The 24,350-nt window shown below is 40.3% G+C and overlaps 1 protein-coding gene across 7 annotated transcripts in view; it reads left to right on the top strand.

Annotated features, from left to right (window-relative positions):
• DCLK2 (doublecortin like kinase 2) overlaps positions 1-24,350 on the top strand; it is a 167,639-nt gene that overhangs the window by 124,992 nt on the left and 18,297 nt on the right. For 4 of the 7 annotated variants that reach the window (XR_005062999.2, XM_037024629.2, XM_037024627.2 and 1 more), the window contains 6 exons: positions 7,461-7,536; positions 8,356-8,464; positions 10,078-10,135; positions 17,540-17,659; positions 17,897-18,043; positions 24,190-24,323. Coding sequence is in view for 6 of the 7 variants with exons in the window: in XM_037024629.2 (XP_036880524.2) it covers positions 7,461-7,536; positions 8,356-8,464; positions 10,078-10,135; positions 17,540-17,659; positions 17,897-18,043; positions 24,190-24,323 (644 nt within the window). In the remaining variant the exon portion in view is untranslated. The remainder of the gene's footprint in view (positions 1-7,460; positions 7,537-8,355; positions 8,465-10,077; positions 10,136-17,539; positions 17,660-17,896; positions 18,044-24,189; positions 24,324-24,350) is intronic. The other 3 variants (XM_037024630.2, XM_037024628.2, XM_037024633.2) reach the window with 1 other exon arrangement.

Below are 24,350 nucleotides of genomic sequence, written 5' to 3'. Positions count from 1 at the left end.
GGAATATTTACTATGCTTAAATCACAACATTTTCTTCAGGACAGATAGGCAATAAAGAGTACTAAATGTGTCATCAGCTGCCAGATGGATGAAGAAAGCATTTCCCTGAAATTTAATTCATCATTCATGTCCCAGTTTAAGACTTTCAAGGCTGTAGTAACTGAAGGCTTCAGAGTCAAGGGCACATCTGTGGACACTGAGGGATAAAATGTCTCATGTTTTGATGTTAAAGTGTATGCCTAGAGACTGTCTACTGTGGGTATTCTTGTTGGTTGAGAGAAGAAAGAAAAAAAGTACATTTGGAACACTGTCTAACATCTTGAGATTATAAACTGTCTGATGTGCTGATATTTTATCTGATGATGTCTCCTGGGTCTGCTGGTGGCGAAAGATTTTCCAGATTTGTGAAGTGTGATGAAAGGGCTGGTAGTATCTCATACTGATTGGCAGAGTTAAAATGTAACTCTTTGACCTTCTGAACTTCAAAACTTCTTTTCAAAGCTGTGAAATGTAAGTCCACAGTAGCTGCTGACCTTAAACGCTTTCTTTTCCCTGGAGCTTTGGCTTTTCTTTGGTATTCAAAACAAGTTAATAATTTTCAGTACTAAGATGACTGCTACTTTTAGACTCTTTTTTATTACCCCTGAAATATTGGGGTGGGGGGGTGACTTCATTTCTGAACATAATTGATTCTCTTGACAGAAACAAAAACAAAAGAGGGACTAGGCAGTTTTGAAGACTTCAGTGCCCAACATAATAAATCATCATAATGAATCTCAAGACTCTATGAGGACCGTGATTTGCATATTGTAGTTGCTCAGTGAATAGAGGCATTCAGTGGATAAAATGGCTCAACAGGGCTGAAGTCCTCCTTCGTGGGTAAACCAACTCTTTGCTAGAAAGGCTCACTCACAGGGGTGCGCTGAGATTCTGAGCTGATTTTGGTAGGCCATTTAGTCCGCTGAGTGGGCAGTGATCCTCAGAGGAGCAGAAAGGCGCACATCAGCAGGTTCCATCCGCAGACTGTTGAGTTGGCCGCTGTCTTAAACCTTGTGCCACTGTTTCCTATTACTGAGTAATCAAAAATTGCAAATGCCACTTGTTTTGCCTAATGAAACCAAGTCTAAGGTATGTCTACAGGTAAGAATTCCTTGTATGTTACCATTTGCTGGGTGCTGATTCAGATTAATTGTTCTCATATTTCATTACTAGTACTGAAATATATTGGGATGAATTACCATAAATCTAATAGAACAGTGATAAAGCTTTGTTTTTAAATGCATTTCTAATTTTGGATTTATAGTAATTTATACTGGCTTTCCTTCTAATTAATGGAATTGATGTTTCTGGTATTTTTTTAAAAGCCTACAAAAATGATAACAATGAACACCAATGGGGAATGGAAAAAAATCTGTAAGTAATATCTGGTATAGTGATTTAAAATTTTTTTCAGTACATTTCAGAGGTCTTTTTAAAGAAAAAAATTTTCTTAAGACCTCATTATGTGAGGCAAGGTTATGAATATCAATTTGTGCATTTTGAACAAATTACAGGGATGTCACTATAGCTCTGTAATGTAAAAGCACATCCTAAATACACCACAATGACTATTTTGATCAGTGAGTCTGATATTGGGTGGCATTCCTTAGTTAATTTAATAACCTTGTAAGGTTTCTCTTTTTATGTTAGAAAAGTGTGAGAATAGCCAAATGGCCTCTGAGCTCTGGCGTCAGATCTGGGTTTAGATTCTGACTCTACATTTGCTGTGGTATTTGGGCAAACTGTATAACCTCTCTGAGCCTTGAATTCTTCACAGACTGGTGGAAAGGGTGATAATACCCAATTCATAAAATATTAAGAGCTCATTTTAGAACTTGGCACTAATAGGGGGAAAGTGGTTTTTGGACTGGTGATGATTTGCAATGCTTAGATTATTGGATGAATGACAGAATTTAAATTAAGGTAGCCAAGCAATTCATTACAATTATGGCCAGAAACTTCCTTCACAGATATTCTCAACCTTGGCTGCCCATTAGATCATCTGTGGAGCTTAAAAAAATACGGTGTCCTACCTCCAGGGACTCTTTAATCTGGGGTGCAGCCTGATGGTAGAATTTTTCAAATCTTTGCAGTGATTGTGATGTTCAGCAAAGGACAGAAAACCACTGCTTTATAGGAACCATACCCTGAGGGTTTTTCTTTTCTAGAGTTTAAAAGTGTGAGTATCAGGTTGGAAGAAAAGCTTTTCCAAGAAAAAAATTCCTATTCTTATAGACTAGGAGTTTGCTTACTGTCCAAATATGGCCCAGAGCCTGTTTTTCCAAATAAAGTTTTACTGAAACATGGGTATGTTCATCTGTTTACGTATGGTCTGTGGCTGCTTTCATGCTGCAGTGGCACTATTGAGTAGTTGTGATAGAGACTGTACCCACAAAACCTAAAATATTATTGTCTGTTGCAGAAAATAATTTTGATTCCCACAGTAGGCCACTTAAAAGTTGAATCATGGTGCCGTTTTCCAAGATGCATTAGGCAAGTCAACTCACTACACAAGAATATCTCCTAGATTCTGTTCAAGTGATTCTTTTTTATGAAAAATCAAAGTGAAGTATCTAGCATTATACTTAAAATCCAATAGTAATGTGTTATCTAATGCATTAATATAACCATTTCTGCTATGTTTATTGATAATTGCCTATTTTTGAACCATACCTCTCATTTTTAGAGTAGTATTTAACATTTCTCTTTAGATTGTAAGTTTTTTAGAAGCTGTAGTAATCCACTTATTAGGGAAATTTAATGTAGGACACTCTGACTTGACTTCCTGGCTTAAAATGCATAAAGCTGGACTGTTACTCATTATCTGCCATGAATGCCTTTTTAGATGATGCCAGCAGTTGAGAACACCCTATCGCTCTTTCTGCTCTGTTTTCAAGTCTTTTTTTTTTTCTAAGCTCTGAGCAGAAGCAGATTCTTGTACATTTCCTTTTCTTGTTTACTCATAGAAGTGGAGCAGCTGCTGCCAGACAAGTAGGTAGGTGTGACTGTGGTGCCAGGTCACAGCGTGCTCAGCAGTATCTCCATCCCTGGTCTTTTCCATCACCTTCCCTCCTTGACCGGTCAGGACACGTGTCCCCCTCTCCTGCCCCCACTAAACATAATCACATCTTTGTGAACCAGTTAGTAATTATGGGAGAAATCTTGAAATAGTGCAGATGCTGCTGCCATTTATTTATGCTTTATCGAGGAAGATCTCGCTAACTTGCAGCATCTCGGCACTTTCTTTATGCCATCTCAGCATCATAGCTGATGATGGGAGCATGAATGCTCATTAGCATTTTAAGAGATTTTAATAAAAACTGTTAGTTTGACAATAGATATGGGACAGATTTAATCAGAAATGCCATATGGGAATCTCCTGGTGCTATTTCAATCCTTGTTTTAATAAGAGATGAATTCTCTTACATTGCACAAGGAAATATATAAATTGTGTCTGGGAAATGGTGAGAATTTTATAGTCATAATTTTGTCCCATGTGAATTCATTGCTCTTTGTCTGCATGTCTCTCAGGACACTGGGGATGATTGCTTTATATTTCACAATAGATGCTTAACATTTGCCAGGGATCTGTCCCCAGATCTTGGTGAATACCCAGCTTTTCTTGTATCCTTGGAGCACTGGGCTTCATTAATGGGAGGTCAAGTGAACTTAATCACTGGCTATGTGGTTCAAGCGTTTCGAGTGCAGATTCATGCCTTGGCAACGTGGCTGCCTCTCAAGGATCTTCAGAGCCGTGTGTAAATGTCACAACCTTAGAAACCATATCCCGGGATGTAGATGTTTCTCAGAAATGTTTTAAGGGTACACTTATGTTGTCTGCATAAGATTGTAACTTCTGGGTGATAATGACCATGTCCCTCCATCTTTATATCCTCTAAAAACCCAGCCAAGGTTGTTGCTGACAGAGGAAAGGAAAATTGCTCCTGTGTGTTCTCGTGTCCCTGGCTGTTCAGCTGTGCTATAACAAAAGGATTCCCTTTATTTTTTCATGTTTCCATTTTCTTCATGAAAGCTTTATTTTCAAATAAAGGAACATATTTGGATAGGTAATTAAATATAAGGCACACCTACTAACTCTCTATAGATTTTTTTTCTTTTGTAAATGGTTGAGATTTAACACTTCAAAAAAGTCATTTGATTTGAGAGCTTTGAAAAATGTTCTTGCCATAATTTGCAAAGAAAACTGCATTTCCTGGTGATTTAGTGAAACCTTTCTCAGGTGCCCACAAAAGAAGCCTTTCACTTGGCCTTCTGCCCCTTCCGCTCCACGAGGTGCCCCTGCATGAGGTGCCCCCCTCCTCTGAGGTGTGCAGGCTTCAGTACAGTTGCCCAGCTCTCCCAGCTTCCACCGTCTGCTCTGTCTCCAGTTTTTTTCCCTGCTTCTTGCCCCTTTTGAATCCCAACACAAACCAAGTTTGTAATTGCTATACTGTACAGGGAATCAGGATTGGTGGAAGTGAGGGTTTAATCAAAATAAACATTTGGCAAGTTATAGGGGTTCATAAGAAATCAATTAATAAACACTCCAAGAAGTCATCCATCCATGTGAAAATGTGCAGGGGGTAAAAATTGCCTGCATTTTAGGCCTTTTCAAGACTTCCTTCTTAGAGAGCTCTTGAGTCGGACAGAACACTTCAGCTTGTAAGTAAATAGCACTCACCTCAAATCAGCTTAAGAAAGGGACCTGTGAGAAGAATGTTACCTACTTCAGGGAGAGCTAAGCAATCAGGGGTGGGTGGGGGGCTGTGGGGGTGCAGGGGCAAAGGGCAGGTCTTACGGCCTCAGTGGTGAGTGTGGGGCCACATTCTACAGAGTACCCTAGGCTCTAAGTTTTGGGAAGGGATATGGTTTGCCCAGCACCCAGGCCTAAGGACGTGGGACTGCCCCATTTTGGGCTGTCAGATTTGGACATGCAGGCAGGCCGGTTCCAGTCCAGTTTTTCCCAGACATGGACAGTCCACCTCCCCCACCACTGTGATCCCGGGACCAGCAGTGATCCAAAGGGATCTTTCCATTTATCTTTGAGATATGACTTCCCAAAGGTTGACATTCTTCTTACCTTTATTCCATTAAGAATTTGGCTGATTTAATTTAAATTGGATCTCTTATTCCCTTGACTGACAATTTTCATTCTAGGAAGGGTTAGATTAGAAGAGTAATAGACTTGGAATGAATTATTAAGCAAAAGATCTTTTATAGCCATTGTTCATTGAATAATTCAAAACCATTTCTCAGTCACTCATTTCAAGGCTGTATGCTGGATGTTTTAAGGACGGAAAGATGCTAACAACTAATGTGAGTGTGTGTTTCCTATCAGTGTTGGTGCTAAAGGATTTTACACATATGAGCTAATTTTAATGATCTAAATTAAATCATTGACTTGCTGCTGCTCCTACTCCTATATACAGAGCAGAAAATAAGACTTGGAAAGTCTAAGCAACTTAAAAAAAATGATTAAGTTAATGTAAGCATAAAATGCATGAAAAAAAGTGACTGGGGAACAAATTGGACAGGTCAGTGGGGGAACAAATCATGGCCTGAATGCCATCTGAAGATTTTGGATTATTCTTTTGGTAATGAACACCTACTAAGGTTTTTGGATTCTATGGGAGATACTGAATGGATGAACCTGAAGTGACTAAGAGGCCCTTGATGGGGGGCCAAGAGGCTCAAGGAGGGCCAAGGCGAGGTGGTGGCTCTTGGGATGGAACAGGGCGGACAATGGTGTAGTTTTCTCTTCCCTTCCCTTAGAGTCCAGCTGGGCCTTGGCTTTAAACAGTCTAGCTGCTTTTAAGCCATCTAGCATAGAATCCTGCTGATTGGGAGTTGCCTTCAATTTCAGGGGCAAGCAGATAAAACATAACAAAACAAAACAAGCTGAAGTCTGAAAACCTTTGTCCAGCGATCACCTTGTATTATGAGGAAACAAAATGAACTCTGAAGGGTCCGTCAGCTAAACTGCGACACTTCCCTCAGGTTGAGGCCAGAATGGGACCCGTGCACACAGCCACATTCCTACCCAGCCACCCGCCACGGCAGAGGGAGGCAGACAAACCCGCATGAGCAGTGTGTGTGCCGCGTGGGGCAGGAGCTGCCCGGCTGCCCCTCAGCACGGCTCTTCGTGGCCGTGAGTGTCCTAGTGGGACCTGGTGCAGCGAGTTTTAATGTCCACACAAGGTGCAATTACTTGGGACCTGAGAAAGCTGCCCAGTGTTTACATGCCTGTCATTCTCGAGGCTCATATTTTTAATCCAGAAGAACTTCTGGATATCCATCTGAAGGCATGTTTATAAGTAATGGGACTCTCCTGGGTTTTGAACCAAACTCGGCACGTGTGAGGTTCTCCTGTTCACCACGAGGAGCAGAGTGGACCCAGTGTCTGGGAAGGGCGCTTCCCTGCCCTGCACCTGTGTCAGTTATGCTCACTTAGCAAGTATGAACTGAGTAGTGGGTGTACCAGGTACTGTGCTGAATGCAGGGCAGCCATTATGGGCATAAGTTACCAGGAGGGTGTGGGCACAGACGGCAATGCACCAGAACGTAAAGTTTGAAGATGCTTCTCAGTATTTGGCAAGTCCTTTGACCTTGTAAGTTCTGGTAAGGAATAATTAAAAAAAAAAAAATGAATGAAAATTTAAGATCAAAGAGAAAAATAAAGAAAAAGGAGTTTGAAAGCCTGTGTTTGAGAGAACTTAATAATAAAATAGAACTAGAATAATAAAGTTAATATGAATAATATCCATAATATGGGATTTTTTTTGTTGACCTAAGAACTAAAGGCATCTCTTTGCTAGACTGGGAAGTTCCACTTTGTCGAATTGGAACTTACCTTTTAGTTTTAACTTATTTCCATCTGGTTCTTAGTAATAAAAATATTTATAATACTTAAGAGGAATTCCTGATGTCTTAAAGTCAGTAAAGAAGAGGGCTGAGCCCGGGCTGCATCTGGATCTGAATCCATGGGGAAGACACGAAGGTGAGGCAGTCCTGGGCAGGAAGCTGGAGTCCTGAAACGGGCTCCACTGTAGCAGGGGCTCTCTGAGGTCCGCTGTGGGACTTGGGATTGAGTACTGATTTTTCTTGGAATTATCTATAGTTCTAGGCCTTATTTTGCCACCAAGAAATACCTTGTTCAGTGCGATGCCATAAAAGTCTCCCTTATTTCATTGAGGTCAAAAGTAATGCACATCAAAGGGGGTGACACACTGTCAACTTCCTGTTACATAATCTGAATAGAAAATATTTATCTAAAGAAGAAATGCATTAATGTGATACATATAGGGAGAAAGGTAAGAGGAAGAGAAAGGGCATGCTTCCTCTCATTTTCTATTCTCTCAGGATTACCTAGCTAAAGATTTGTACATTTATCCTGATAAATAATGGCCACTCTCCTTTTTCAGCAGATTTCTGCACATGGCAGATCTTCTTCCAATGTAAATGGTGGACCTGAACTTGATCGTTGCATGAGTCCTGAAGGTAGTCCTCAGTCCGATGATTACTTTTATTAAAGAAGTCATCCGTGTGAACTTGGTGGCCGCCAAAAACCCACTTGCACTAATTTTTGCTCTGCCTAAACAAGGATGTGATCATGTCACCAATTAGCCCATTTAGCCAGAGCGGGCTGGAATCACTTCAGTATATAGAAAATCTCCTTGTTAATTAAGCTATCCCAATTTCAAGTCTTGGACTTGGGCTTCTTTTATTTTTCCTTAATGGTAATCTGCTCATAGCTCCTAAATATAGACTTTCTTTTATCTCAATTAGATTACTAAAGTGTGTTTCTTTATTTGATGTCTGCTATGTGCTGGGCACTGGAGATGCACTGCAAAAAGTAGTCAGTATTAACCACTCCCTCCTTCTCTTCTCAAATCCTCTTTTTGCTAAGCCTTTGAGCCAGGCATTCGTTTAAACAAGGCATCATAGCTAGGTAGAATTTTCTTTACTAGAAAATTGCAAAGAGAAATCCCGAGAAAAATTTTAAGGTTAAATTCCCACCATCATCCTTCTCCTTTCTTGAGAGTTGACCACGAAAGAAGTTTACAAAATTTTAGACTTCCTTTTACTTATTTCAACTGATATTTGGGGATTTGTAGGTTTATTGATTATGTTGGTTTCTGATTCCAACCAACAAGGTTAGAGTCAGGTGTTCTATTCAGAAAATATGTCTAGAGATTTGTTTAGTTTCACCATAGATTTAGAGATAAATGCATTGCAGTGTATTATTTTGCAGATATGTAGGAATCAGGATGAAATGCTGACGTGTTCAATAGACTTTGCATTTACCTTTTTTTGCAGGTGTAAATGGGAACAGGTGCTCTGAATCATCAACTCTTCTTGAGAAATACAGAATTGGGAAGGTTATTGGTGATGGCAATTTTGCAGTAGTCAAAGAGTGTATGGACAGGTGAGTGGACAGTGAGGATAATCATTTGTTCACCTACGTAGACATTTCTACCTTGGGGTTTATTGTTACCCAAATGAACCAAAGGCCTTCCTGGGAAGTCTCTTTTCCTACTTCTTGAAAGAATCTACCCTTGAGATGAGCTGTTGGCATCCCACAAGCAATTTGACAGGGAAAATTTTATATCCATAGAGATAAACCTGCTTTGTATGCATTTGGGCTGAGAGATATATCAGGTCTCATTCAGGAGCCAGAGAGGAATGGGAAAGAATAACATTCATTAAAAAAAAAAAAAAATCTCCTATGCCAGGCACTGTTCTCAAGGCTGTACTTGTATTAACTCATTTCATTGCCACAGTAACCCTCTTACTTAATATTTTGTTGCATATACTTGTAGTTTGGGATACTTGAACTCTATTTGAATCAGCCAACTTTGGCCTATATTACAATCATGTTTGCTTGTTGAGCATTATATCTTTTAAGGTCCCAAATTCTCAAGTAGTAAGAAATCCATGCTTTTAAATTTCAGGCCTTTTGTAAACAGCATAAAATCTGGAGAAGACTCAGATTAGAGTCTTTGTATTGACAGATCACTGCCTACCTGTTCTGAGTGGTAATTGTTGTTGTTTGTGAGGAATTTTCCAGAGAGTTCTGGTAACGACAGTTTTTTCATTGTGTTACATCTCTACTGAAGCTTTAGTGCCACTTAAAAATGGTGCACAAGGTAAACTGTCTGTCCTCTAAACCTTTCTACTTAGCTCTGGTACATAGATTGCTGCCCAAGTTAACAAATTCAGCATCTAAAAGATGACTTTTAATGATTCTTCAGGAATCTGAGGCAGGGATCAGTTTATCCTATGGGGAAGCAATTTAAATAAAAGTTATTCTTCCAAGGCAGGCCCAATCAGTGTGTACTGTGACCACGTGGCAAAAGCCATTGCACTTGAGAGAACTAATACATTCCAAGAATACTTTGGTGTTCTTTGTTGACCTATTTTTCTACACTAAAAGATATTTTTGGCATGTTGAGATTAAATTATTATTGTTAAAGGTGACTCAAAGTTAAGTAACAACATCAAGATTCTTTTGTCCAAGTAAATGATCTCTTTAATACCAGATATAAGCATTTCAAGGTGTGGATAAGATGGCCTTAGATGGAGTTTTGGCTGAGAAATAGTGAAAGTCTAGGGTTTTTTCAGCTTTGAATTATGGACTAATTAGTAATGGATTAATGTAAAGTAAAATTGGTAATAGAAAATTTTCATTACTTTGATGCATTTTTCTTAGTTGTCTTCTATCTCCTAAGTCTTCTAAGAGGACTAGTTTGTGATTTAAGTATGGGAAAAACAGTTTCTTATCCAGCTCTGATACAGCAAAGTTTAAGTACTTTTAGTATACAAGTTATTTAATAATGTAATTATTAATATATATAAAGGAGATCAAGAGTATGGCTTTGGATATTTTTCTTTTTTGGGTGCCTTTTTCCCTGACTCTACATTAGTTTCTGATGTACAGAGGATTAAGCCAGTCTTTCTTCCCTGAGTTTGTGTTGTAGAGGAAATCAGAAATGATGGTGTCTTTAGTTTATATCTTTAAATGGCCTGATTATTCCATAGGTCCACTGGAAAAGAATTTGCCCTGAAGATTATAGACAAAGCAAAATGTTGCGGAAAGGTACAGTATACATCATTTCTTTGTAAAAGGAACTAAAAGAACTTGGTGATATATTTATAGAAGTGAAGGAATTTAAGTAGGGATTTAATAAGACCATAAAGGATAGACCACTGATAACAATGCAGAAACACTATTAAGGTTTTTTCCCCTGCCATTTAAAAAAAAACTTTAATCCTAAAATGATGAATTGAGTTGATCTTGGTCCTAGCTGTAGAAGCTATAAGTTCTCTACGCCGGCATATACCTGTTTCAGAACCCAGCAACACTCAAAAGATGTGCCAAGAACTATGAGGACGCTGAGACTTTACCTTTCTTTTCAACTATCAAATTAGCCTTCCAGCTTTATGAATGCTGACAGAAGGAGCAGGATTCCTGGGTCAGAGACAAAAAACCTTTATTGCTTGGGGCACTGCAGACAGCATGAGCTCCATGTTTGCATTGGGTCCCCTTAACAACCAGGTACCGCAGAAGTGGTGTGGAGGGCCACCACTGGTTGCTGTGCACACAGTAGGTCTGCGTCACAGTCAAGAATCCCAAGGCTTAATAAACCCTGTATCTTAAGAGGGGGCTGCTAGCAAACCTGCCTAACCTTTGCCCCAGAGAACAGTATTTTCATTTATCTTGATCAGGAAACAAATCTGCCCTGTGCTCCTGAGGGAGACCCTGTCTGTATGTTCCAAGGGTCTTTGCTCTACAGATACCCTTGGAAGGGATAACAGAAGCTGACACAAGAGATGCAGAAATGCTATTAACAGTTATCTCCCCAACTGGATGAATTTTTTCTCTGTCCTACTCTCAAGTTGAGCTGCGAAAGATTAAACAATGAAAAGCTGCTAAGTACCCTTATCTTAGCTATGTTTGAAAAGATAAATATTTTGTAACAGTGATGACAAAGACCTTTTTAGATATCTTTCTTGTAGCCTCACAATTTAAGAGAGTGGGCTCTAGAACTCACTGCCCAAACCTGGAGCTTCCAGCCACATGTGGCCCCTGAGCACTTGAAATGTGGCTAGTCTGAATTGAAATGGACTGTAAGTATAAAGGTCACAACAGATTTTGAAGAGTTAGTACTAAAAAAAGAATTTTAGATACCTAATTAGTATCTTTTATATTTGATTGTTGAAATGATAATATTTTATATGTATTTAGTTAAATAAGTTATATTACTAATTTTACTTTTTGCATTTTTTAAAAATGTGACTGTTAGAAAATGTACATTTACATGTGTGGATTGCATTATATTTCTATTGAACAATGCTGCTTTTATGCCAGATTATATGAAGTCTAAGCCTGGCTCTGCCTTTTTTTTGTGTCTTTAGTTTATGTCTTTAAATGACTGTGACCTTGGAAAAGTTTCTTAACCCCTCTGTGCCTCTTTTTCTCCCTCTAAAATGTAATTTTTAATAATATCTAACACATAAGACTGTTGTGAGGATTAGTTGAATTAAGGCATGGAAAGCATATATGAAAGTACTAGTATATAATAAGAATTTAACACATGTTATCTGTTAACATTACTATGCTAGAGGAATTCAGAATTTATAGTTAGGATTTGATGTGATAGTAGCAATTCTGCATTTATGGAACTCCTAAACTAGTCTTCATTGGACATCTACAAAATGTGCATTTTTAACAGAAAATATGAAATACTATTATTATTATGGGAAAGTTTTAGAAAAATCTTCACAGAGCCCCAGAATGGAAAAATCTATGAAGCAAGTATGTCGTATACTTTTTTAAACACACTGTGACAGCTAATGAAGCAGGGACTGTGCAAAATGCCCCGTTCCTTCAAATAAGTAGTTTTTTTCTGAATTCAATTTATAAAAAATATTTCTATGTGCTTTTACTCTTTGTTCTAACAATATTATTAAAATTTTCAATTGCAAAGTCTTTTCCTCCTAGGTAAGTGTTGCTCTGTCTGCTGTTGCATGATTTAAGGAGAATGTGTTATAATTTGGGGAGGCAAGTTCTCAGTTAATGGTATTAAAGTATTTCTTCTAAAGAGTAAAAATAAAATTGCTGTGGTAGGGTATTGTTTACCTGATTAAAATCTAAGCAGCTGTTTCAGTAGTTGATAAAAAGATCTTTACATGCAAAAAAAACTTCAGTCTGGTGCACTGTGCTGAGGCAAATGAGTAGGTCACTTTATTTGGATCTTGTTTTTCCATGTTATTGAATATCATTCCTTTTTTATAATTCATAATCATATACTTATTTCCATCCTTACATTTCACTTATTTGAGCTATTCCTACATTGAGTATATAATATTATGATATAATATATAATATATAATATATTATATAATATCACTAAATAAGTTGATTTGTGCTAAACAAATTTTATTTTTAGAATTAAAGTGCCATAGGTAATTTTTTTTTTTAAACAAAATTCGGGGAGAGGCATTCAGTCACCGTTCTGGGGTGTTGTTGGTCATCTCTGCTTTGTGGGTTGTACACAGAATTAATAATGCTGAAAGTAATATCTGCATTTATTAAAATGTATTATCTATCCAGACTAGGACATATAGGAACTTTGTACATTGCCTTTAATGACTTGCAAAACAAATGTACCAGTTTTACAGATAAAGAAACATAAATTTCCATTAAGTGTCTTCCCAGAAGTCACATGGATGTAGAGAGTGATTGGAATTTTGGGCTAGTTGGTCACGGAGCCTGTACATGGGCCATTCTACCATGCTCCCTTTCCGAGTTTAATTTATTAATTAGTCTATGTAATAAGAACCTGGAAAAAATATTCTTAACCTTTCTGGCCTTCTCTTTGCTTTTCTGTAAGATACATAAGCATTGTTAGATTAATTTACTCATTTACCTAAAATTTGACATGTGTGCAATATACTGTACTAGGAATAGGATCATTTAACATGTAAATAATAGCAGTTCTGCCAAGAGTGTTATGGAACTTGGGGAGAGGGAAGTAGGTGACCAGTGAACACATCATAGAGCAGGAAGCATTTGAGCTGAACCATGAACATAGGCAGCAGTGAAGGAAAACCCTTCCAGGGGGCCCACCTGGCCTGAGCAAAGGCCCAGAGGATGGAAGCATGTTGGGTTCTTCTAAGCAAATCATTGCAAGATCTGCCTAGGGGCCAGATTCATGGAGGCTGTTGAGAAGTCTTGGTGTTTGTAAATTTAAGAATTCTTCTGTGTCTAAAATTCTAAATAATATTCATTATAAATAAATATTTATTAAATTCCCAATGTACAAAGCTCTGAACTTTCTGTTATGGTGCTTAGAAATAGTCCTTCCTTCTCTTCCCATGGGTTTGCATTCATTATCTATGTGTCATGGGCACAGGCAGGACATAAATCCAAATGTATATTGTGTAAGTTTCCTGAGGCTGTTGGAATAAATTGCCACAAGCTTGGTGGCTTACAGTAACAGAAATTTATCCTCTCAGAGTTCTGGAAGCTGGAAGTCTTAATCCACACTCCCTCTGGAGGCTCAGGGGAGAATCTGTTTCTTGACTCTCAATAGTTTGTGGTGGTTGATGGTTTCCTTGGCTTGTGGCCACATCACTCCAGTCTCTGCCTCCATCTTTATAGTATTTTCTCTTCTGTGTGTTTATTTTTCCTTTCTGTCTCAAATCTCCCTCTGCCTTTATCTCATAAGGAAAATTGTGAAGGCCCCCAGATAATCTAGAGTTATCTCTTAGTTGGAGAACCCTTAAATACATCTGCAAAGATCTTTTTTCTAAATAGGGTAATATTTACAAATTCCAAGGATTAGGAGTTAATATCTTTAGGTGACCATTATTCAATCTACTATATACATTTGCCACAGAAATCACATACAATGATTTGAACATTTTTCTCCTTCTTACTGTACCACCCTCAGCAATACTCACTTAGCAATACAGAGAACAGCTGTATAGCTGCTGTTGGCCTAGAGAAATGCATGATATATTTATTCACTCAAGCACTTGGGAGTGAACTGTGCTAGTTGCTAGAGAGCCTGGTAAACAGAAACCTCCACAACAGCAGCATGAGAGCAGTGTTTGGAACAAGCACAGGGGGCAATGAAAGCAAATAAGGGGAACCAGCCATGGTTCAGCAGAGCAGGCTAATTAGAGGAGGTGAGTTCTAGTTTAGTCCTGAGGAATAAAGAGGAGCTTACCAAGAGGTGAGGAAATAAGGTCTAGACAGAGACAACTGCCTGTGCAAATGCCTAGAGGCCTAGGTGAGACTGGCAATAGGACTAGATGTGAACGGATGGATTCTGAGCCTATTGAGAAGGTAGGCCTGGCAGGGATTAGTGGCTGGCTGGCTGTGCTAGAGGGTGAGGGAGGGATTGTGTGCAGAACTCCGCTCTGCTTCGGGCAGCAGGGTTCAGCGGGGAGGACAGAGGAGGGAAGGACTATGGGAAAGGCGGGGACAGGATGTTCAGCGGGTCTGGGAGAGTTGTTTAGTCGCGAATCCATATCTCTCTCTCTCTCTCTCTCTCATCCATCGAAAGCACCATGGTCAAAGATAAGGCAGTATCCTTTGCCAAGTTAGCAGTTTTCTTTGTCATTTACTGTCATACAAAACTGTGGAACACTGCCATGAAGTGATTCATATGTAAATTATTTGGAGTTAGAATCCTGAACCACTTAACAGAAATGATGGTAGATGATTGAATAGTAAGTTCAGTGCACTTCAAAACAAAAGCGATGTTCATACTGTATTTAGAAATGTTTTCCTGGAAAAACGTAGTCTAGAGAGTATTTTTACATATTAGAAACAAAGTTTATTTTATGTATGAATTGCATAGGAAATGGGAAGATAGCCTTTGTAAAGATTTTTATGTACTACTTCTGTTTTTTCCTGACAATGAGTAGTGTAAAAAGTGATTGTTCCTTCATAGACAATTTTACAGGCATAGTCGGAGGTTGGGAAAAAATGCTAACACCACCATCAGCCTGCAAACCATTTACTGTGCTTAGAATAGTAGCCACTGTCAAGCAGAGTACAGCAGGCTGAGGTAATAAGTACCCGTGGGGAAAATGTCGTTGTGATGCTCAGTATTTGCAATGCAGCACTACTGGTGGTCCTGGAGGAAGTCCCACCGTATATCCCAGAGGATTTTCTTTATTGAAAAAGATAACTTTTGGGAGGTGTAGTCGCCTTAGGTGGTAGGCATTTTAATTCTTTTTTGAAAGCATTCTTGGGGGTACTACTGATGGGGATTATTTTACATACATCATTCCAAGGTAGCATCACAAGCACAGCTCCCGAATGGAGGTGATTTTATATACCGTTCCCCCTTGGGAGGAGAACTAGAGCGATTGACTGATTTAGCCATAAATAAAATGCCTGTGTTGCCACAGTGGCCATAACTACCTTCATCTTGGTTTCACAGTGAAATAAATTTATTTGCTCACCTTGATGTGTTCACAGAAGTACACCTAACTCTGCTTGTCGTTGTGATTAAGGACATGCTTGGGAAGGATGACCCAAAGGCTTCCAGATGAGCATCCCAGTGTGGGGGGTCTGCTACGTCGTTGTCTCTGTGACCACAGGGAGCGGCCTGTGCAGCTGCTCCCCTTGGGAAGGACCAGAGTCTGTCTGCCATTTTGCGTCACTGCTCTGTAACTTAGACATGTGGGACCGGAAACAGGGAGATAGCCCTGTCCCTAGCCTCCCAGTCATGGCTTGCTAGGGTCTGAGAGCTGCCATTCTTCCAGGTTTAGAAATGTTTGTTGAGTCCCAAGCTGGGCAAAGACTTCCCAACCTTGCTCATTAAGTGACATAGATTCTCCCCCCTGTGCAAAGCCTGCTGTGATTCTGCCTGGACGCCCAACTCAGTGTGTTACTACCTCCAGTTCCTACCTTTTCCAGGAATTAAATAAATTCAGCTTTGCAGGTATCATTTTCACTTTGGAGAATCCAACGTGACGTTTACTAAAGCATTCCCCTTTGAAAGGTGATGTTGTGTAGCACAAAAAAATTGTGGGCTCAGATGTCAGAGACCGAGGTTTGCATTACCCCTCAAAGGACCATTCTTACGATAATGTTTTAAGACATTCCACAAGTATCTTGCATGGTGACTGACAAATAGTGACTAGATTCCTAGTAAATGTTGGTTCTTTCCTTTCCCTGACTTCTGTTTAGTTAGCATTTGCAGTGTCATTTGCCAACATTTATTGAGTGACAACTTGGACAAGCACTTCGCATTCAGCGCTCAAGAAACATGGCCCACCATGTGCAGGAGCTAGCAACAGATTTTCTCTGGATGTTATTTATTCATTTGTTGCGATTCATACTTCATCTATTGACAAAAAGTATTTGGGATGGCTTAGAGTAAAAATACACATACATGTGGATGCATGAACATAAGAGAGGAACCGTAAATGGTGTCTTGAACTGGAGATAAGATGATTATCTTACTGTTGCACTGGAACATTAATTCTAGTACTGAGATTCATGGTAGCAAAGGCAAAAGGGACAGTAGGAGGGACATACACAGAGATACACATATATGTGTAGGTAGTGATATCTCTTATAAGGTTTTTATATAAAAGCTATATTTGAATACCTAGAATGTGCCAGGATATAATTAATTTTACAGAGCATACTGTAAATTCAAAATAATTCATCATTAGAGTTAATGAGGATCAACAGATGTGACATTATTGAGAGATTTTCCTGTCTCAAAATAGAGCAGTAGTCATTTGTGATTCATGGTTGGCACATTGAGAGTAACTCCTTAATTCTGGGAGTGGACATGTAGCTACAGTGCTGATGCCCGCTGCCTCACTCACCAGAACGGATGATCAGGTGGTATTTTCAGTTGGCAAGTGAGTGGAGTTAAAATGAGAATAGTGGTCCCCACGGTACTGTCTGTTTTCTGATATCTGGAGTTCAGTGTGATAAGGAACATCCTTCTGATGAATGATATCACACCAGTCATAGAGAAAGAAAGTTTCTTTTTCATGAATTTCAACATGAAATTCAAATTTGTATTAGTAACAGTTTAAAAACAAAAAAGTATCTTTTACTGCCTGAGTTGTATGTCATAAGCATGCAGAATTCCCTTATACACCTCGCTTTTATTCCCAAGTATATACCGAAATGAAAAAGTGGTTCCAGCCGAATTACAGGGCGCAGAGCTGCATGCCGAAGCCTCTTATGGTGTTGGAAGTTGGTGAGGGGACACGTGCGAGGGCGACACCACTCCAGGGATGTTCTGAAGGACGTCTGTTTCTTTCTGGTAGTGACAGTGAGATGTCCCGCTGACTTGTCCTGTCCCTGTGGCCACCAACGAGACTGGGGTTTGGTCCATCTCTGCCAAGGGAGTTGCTTCTTCCGGCATCAGATCTACACTGTTGTCCTCCAAAATGCAGGGCAGAGCAGAGGGTTCTGTGGTTCCTGATCCACCTCTCTAAACTCTTCATTTGACAGGAACATCTGATCGAGAACGAAGTGTCAATACTGCGCCGAGTGAAACATCCAAACATCATCATGCTGGTCGAGGAGATGGAGACAGCTGCTGAGCTCTTTCTGGTGATGGAATTGGTCAAAGTAAGAGGACGGAGAGATGTCATGGGTGCCAAATCCTGAGACTTTCCATATTCTTGAAGGAGCTCACAGGAAAAGTTTCACTACCTTGAAACATTCATTATTTATAATCATCAATTTTTGTAGCATTTTTGTTTAGGAGCATTTTTTCATCTATTCCAGGTCGATGAGCCTTCTTTGTTACCTTCCTGGAATTGCCACTGCTGATGTTTTTAATACGTTCTTTGACGTGTCCTTTAGGGTGGAGACCTCTTTGATGCAATTACCTCTTCAACCAAGTACACTGAGAGAGACGGCAGCGCCATGGTGTTCAATCTGGCCAGTGCCCTCAGGTATCTCCACGGCCTCAGCATCGTGCACAGAGACATCAAGCCAGAGAACCTACTGGTACGTCATCTCGGATTTCTTGGTTCCAACTCACGTTGCTTTTCCTTTGCATGTCACATGCAAACAATGAGATTTTAGAGTCTGTACCAATCCTGCAAAAGGGACTCAGAGGGTTTAAATTTAGAAAATCAGCAAGACTCAAGTCAATGACCATAAAATATTAATACGTTGCTTGAATTGATCTGCATTTATTGTTTACCAGACATTAGAAAACATTTTCTTTTGCATTTTGATTGATAGTACTGACTGAAGACAGGTGAGTGGGAAAATTATTTTAGGAGGCAAAAAATTCTGAAGAATAAATTGGACACAGAATTAGAGTCTTATAAGGGACAGAGGTAGAATATGAGGGTTCATTTATGTGCAGGACAGAGCTTTGGAAATAATGTCCATTCATTTCAGCTTTACAGATACAGACAGTAATACCCAGAGATGCTAATTTTTCTTGCTTAAAAGTTTCATTTGTCCCATTTTGCTACAGAAGAAAGTATTATTCTATTATGGCACTCAGAGAACTTCATAATCTGGTCCAGTTTATCTTTCCAGCTTCCTCTCCTGCTACCAGTCCTTTCTCACTTACCTGGACAGTGTGGCACTAACATTCCAGCCATATTTAACACATTTTCCTGGTGGCCTTAGTAACTAAACAAGGCCTAATTGGGCCAATCCTTGTGTCTACATTGTAGAGGGATTTCAGAGAAGCTGACTAGGGAGCTCTCTGTGTTCAGAAACACACAGAAGATAGTCAGCTTCTCCATTTCCACCTTTCAGGGCTGAGTATGGTCATCATTACTGCTTGGGAGGGAAGCGTCTGAGTCTTCTCTGTGATGTTAATTCAAATGCAGGGGTCCCCATCCTGGGATTTAGTTATGACTTGATCAACAACATCACACCTCATTGCTTATAGCCATATAGGTCTCTCTTCGCAATGCCTTTCCCATCAATGTGGCAAACACATTCATCTTGTAAGACACAGAGCATAAGGCATGTCTTCTGTGACATCAACTCAGACTCCCGGGGCAAGGTCGGTGGTGACCACCTCTAGGCTCTGCTGCTCCTGCCACGGTGTGGGGATTTTACCATTCACTCCTTCTCTCGGTACCTTCAGGGGCAAGGTTTGCATGTCAATCATCATCATATCCCCAGTGCCTTGGACAATGCCAGTTAGCACACAGAGGATGTGGAGTGAATGGCGACTGACCGTTGACCGTCACTGAGCCGGCCAGCAGCAGGCCCTGGCACATGGGTCTTTATAACCTGCCTTGCATTGTGCTCCGTGAATAACCGTTGTAAGGAATATGCATCGGTGACTAGGCTTTGAGGCCATCCACGGGGCTTTCTGCTAATCCAGAGTATCCAATTCTCCTTTTTGGTGATACCACTTGAGGATTTCTGAGTGTCAGTTGAAATATATGTGAGGTTTTTGGGGATTTTTTCTTACCGTCTTCTGCATTGAGAAAATTGTTTGATTTCTGTATATGCTTATACAGAAAATAAATATCCCTGCTCTGTAAAGCAAGATGTACTATGGAGTAGGTTTTATGAGCTCTAGGGAAGAATGGAGACGGACTGTAAGCTGGGCCTCAGGATAGAAGTGAGGCTGTGGTGGTCTCTCCTTGAGACAGGCCTCCCAGCCCTGATGACCTTGTGTCTGTCAGGCCGACGCCTGCGCCGTCTGAGTTTGGCTGGGGGCTTCCCAAGCAAAGGCAACAGGGTTTCCCTGGCTGCAGCCACATACAAATGCCATGGCGTTAACGAGGATGCCCCTTGATTTCTTCCTGCTGGGCGTGGCCCGCCCTCCCCTGGTGACTGTAGTTACTGATGTTCTCAGGAGGTTGGGAGCCACAGGTCTGTAAGAACCCCTGGTCCCCATGGAGCCGGCCCGCACTTCACCTCTCATTGTTCAGGCCCTGCTAGGAAGGTACTGAGGCCTGGGTGAACTTTGCTGGGAACCAGTGAGTGTCCATTTCCTGGCTCATGGATTCCACTCTCACCTCCCATTTCTTTTTTCCACTCATAGTTTCTTAATATACCTAAAACCTCAAAATCTGATCCCTCATCCTTTCTTCATGGCTTACGTCAAAAGAAGATAATGTAACGGGGACGGATGTTTCCAACACTACGTGCCTCAGGATGTAAGCAGGAAGCTGGGGCCAAGTTCCTTATCTAGTCTAACCATCCTGAGATGAGGGTTCGCCTCTCCTCCAAGGCTTGCACCATCCCCCTTGTGCATTGTGAGAAGGACGAAGCTGACTAAACTGTTGTCTGGATGAGGCTAATGTGTGACACCAAAGGGCCATGGGGTCAGGCTTTGGAAATCCGTAGCTGTGCACATCTAAGTAAAATATGTGTCTGTTGTTGAAAACCTAACTAGACCACTCAGCAGATTGTGAAGCTCGTCCGCAGGCTGGCACTGGCGAAGGAAGAGAAAGAGCTGTTGAGACACTAAAAGTAAATATACAGAGTGACTTTCAGCCTCTTCCTGCCCTAGAAATGAATTCAGTTTTTAAACACCGGAGCATTCAGACCTCTGATTTGCATCCCCTTCTCTGGTAGCAGCGTCATAATTTAAAACCCTGCCAGCAGAGATGTATGGGCCGCCGTGTCAAGGAGCACAGGGGTGGCCGTTAGTGCTGTGAGTTACAGCCTGGCGGTGCCCCGTCAGACTTAACTGTGAGAGGCCAGTGATAAATTCCGCTTTTCCAGGGGTTCTGGGGACAGGGGAGAGAAGAGGGTTGGTTTCTCATATTTGAAGTCCTTCTAAGTCATTATGCTGACATTTTATTTAGAAAGCATGCAGCATTCGCTTTGTAAGTGGGGTCCGTGTTCCTCACATTTTTTATTTTTGCATTCTGAGAGCAGCTTTTTGACAGTGCCTCTCTCAGCTTGTGGTGGGGCATTTGAACACCCAGGGCTGGAGTTCTCACAGCTGTGATTGTTTATTCCACTCAGAATCCGTGTGTGGGTGTGAGCTGCAGCCAGGGGTTCTGCCAGGCCAACTCGCTTTTGGACACAGAGGCCGCCCGGGGAGGGTGCAGTGGGATGTGACGGTACCAGTGGGAAGCCCCTCCTTCCCCGGACACCTCCTAGCAGCTTGAGTTCTCTGTTCAGTGTCCTCATCTAAAACATGGCAATAATAATTCTCTTCCTAATTGCCCAGTGGGGTGACTGTAGAAGTCCAGTGCGATAACGTTTGGGAGAATACTGAAATCTCCCATGTCCTGTGAGGGTGTCAGTTGCTGGGAGAACTGAGCGGAACAGAAGGCCTTTGGAGTCCCTAGGCGCGTATTCACCTCTGGGGGAATACCAGGCTCCTGCAGCAATGCCGTGTGTGTGTCAGGGTCGGGCTCTCAAAAGCATGTCCTCAATGTGTCATAAACCTCTCTGTATATCTGTAGACTTATATATATGTGTGTGTGTGTGTGTGTGTGTGTGTGTGTATTTCTTGCTTTGAAGAGAGTCTCCAGCTAAGATTTGAAATTTACTCGTATTATTTTTCACATATTCGTCTCTGTGTCTTGCATTGGGGAGAGATGAATCAGATACACTATTATTATTTCAGACTTGTCTACCCCTTCTGACACTTTCCTTTTGATGTTTAGCCAAGGAGTACCACTTGCCCAGACATAATTCGGTGATTGTGGACTGCTCAGTCTCCTTGTATTTACGCTCCAGCATCTGACTCAGAATTCCTTACAGGGGGTGTGAAAAGCGGGACTTCTGGGACCTCTGAGTATCTAACAGCAACTCTTAAATACCATTAGGCATCGCTAAATTGAATGTCTAAAATAAATGCAATTTTTCAAACAGAAACATACCTATTGAGTAGATTTTAAAGTTGCAAAAACAAGATAATGGCATTAATAAAGTTTTTTTAAACTCATGATACAGGCATTTGGAATTATAATGTTGCTTATAATGTTCTTGTCACTGCAGTTACTTAGGGAATTTTTTCCTAAAGTCTGGGTTTCAGTAAATGCATCATAAATTCTAGCTGTAGTCCTCTATATTGGATTGTTCTCATTAATGTTTACATTAAGCATAATGGATGGAAAGTCATCCTAAGACCCAGGCATGACTAAGGACCTGGTTTCTGTTGCTTTAGGCTAGATCATTAGAAGTTTTGAATATGCCTCTGCTACATTGTGGGCTGACTCAGAATGATAAATAATTGTGAGGGATTCAAAAGCTTTGCCATTACTCCTGTGGAACTTGAAAGTCATAAAGATGTGGGCTGGGTATGTATGTGTATTCAGTACGTAAACATAGAGGCACTTATTAAAATACTAAGGGAGAAATACTCTTAAACTGATGAGGCCATTGCAGGTAACAAAGGTATTTCTGTCTCATCCTTTTTAAATGCCTGAAAAGACTGGGGATCATTGACATGGGGGAGCCCTAAGGTTCTTGATGTTTTTTATTGAGGATTGAGGACGATATAAATCACTCCCCCTCATTAAGTGTCAGACTAATGGATGACGTTGCTAACGCTTATCTTGAAAAAACATAATTTTCTAAATTTTTCACCTCTATTAAGTAATGGTTTAGGTGAAAATCTGGCTCAGTTCTTAGTAAAATATGGGGAAAAGCAAACTAAATATGTTTAAAATATAAAAATAAAGATATTACATAAGATTAGGTCTCTGTAGTTATTCTCCTCTGAAATTCAGTGCTTTCAAAATGGGCATCCAAGAGATGAATAGATTAGCATGTTAAAGGTCACACAGTCAAATCTAAATTATGCGCTTATACACGATGGCTTCCCACACCATCCATTTAGGATGTAACTTTCAGACTTTTATCCCATAAGGAAAGTTTGCTTATATGTAAAATTAATATTTTCCTAATTATAGAACCAATCAATACATGTTCATCATAAACATTTTGGAAACCACTGAAAAGTATAAAGAAAGTTAAAACAACCCTCAAATATATCATCTAGAGACAAACTTAACGTTTTGGTATATTATGTTGTATGTGTAATTTCAAATATTCCTTTTTAATTTAATGCAATGTAGTGAATATTTTCTGTATTATTAATATTTACTTAAAATGTGCTTATTAGTGACTGTATAATATTCCTCATAGGGATTTACCATGATTTATGAAGTCATTGCCTTGTTAGCCACTTGTGTTACTTCCAGTTTTTAAAAACATGGATAAATTCTAAGATTGGCGTCTTTGTGTATAACCTTTAGGTCCGTCTCTGTTCCCTTAGGGTCAGTTCTTAGATTTACTGGATCAAAGGTTATAAATGATATGAAGAAATTTACATATTGTTGAAATGCTTTCTAGAAAGATTGCTTGAATTTAAGCAAAGACAATTCACATCTTCACCAGCTTTGCTGCACCTTTTCCAGTACGATGGTTCTTGGATCTAATCAGCCAGCCCTTCCAGGGAAGGGAGGGAACATTCCTGGTGCCCTGATCTGAGCCTGGTCTTACTTCATCTCCACACCAGCTCCACTGGGCAGGGCATAGTACCATGCCATCTCCTAGGTGAGGAAACATGCTCAGAGAGGGTGAGTGACTCTCAAGGCCAAACAGCCAGAAAAGGACTGGAGTGGCTGGTTGTGTAAGTTCAGCCTGTCTGATCCCAAAGTTCATTTTCTTTCTAAGCTTCCAAGGTTTTCCCCTACATAATATTTATACTCATCATTGACTGTCCAGAGAGAACAAGTCCTAGTTTTATTTTCTAAACTAAACATGCAAGTCTTGGAAAACATCTAGAGCTCTGGTGGACACTGAATACCATTTCTGAGGTCTGAAGTTCCTCACACACAGTAAGCATGCAGTAAAGGTCAGTTTCCTGCTTCGAGGCTTCTCAAGCCACATCATGTAAGCAGCCACCTGCACCCCTGCCTGCTGTGTAAGCACGTGCACATGGTCATTATACCCTTAGATAAGGAACTTTTTGCAAAGATGGAAAGTACTGTCTTTTTCAAATTTCACACAATCATGCAAAGTCTGAAGAGAAAAATAAGAAATTTAAAGCATCAAGGATTATTCATGGTTTTAATATCACAAGAGAAGATTTCTTTTGAGTTTATTGGTCAACGTATTTATGTTGTTTCTACCTACTTCCAAAGGCCCTCTTGGAATCATTGAGAAAAAAACAACCGATGACCAGCTGTTTTCTGTTCCAGGTGTGTGAATACCCCGATGGGACCAAGTCTTTGAAGCTGGGAGACTTTGGGCTGGCCACTGTGGTAGAGGGCCCTTTGTATACAGTCTGTGGCACCCCCACTTATGTGGCTCCAGAAATCATTGCAGAAACAGGGTAAGACTCCTGGTGGTTTGTTGGGCT

The sequence above is a fragment of the Manis javanica genome, chromosome 3, assembly GCF_040802235.1.
Source record: "Manis javanica isolate MJ-LG chromosome 3, MJ_LKY, whole genome shotgun sequence".
Classification (NCBI taxonomy): domain Eukaryota; kingdom Metazoa; phylum Chordata; class Mammalia; order Pholidota; family Manidae; genus Manis; species Manis javanica.
Note: the sequence above shows the minus strand (reverse complement) of the source record. Positions and strands in the feature narration are given on the sequence as shown.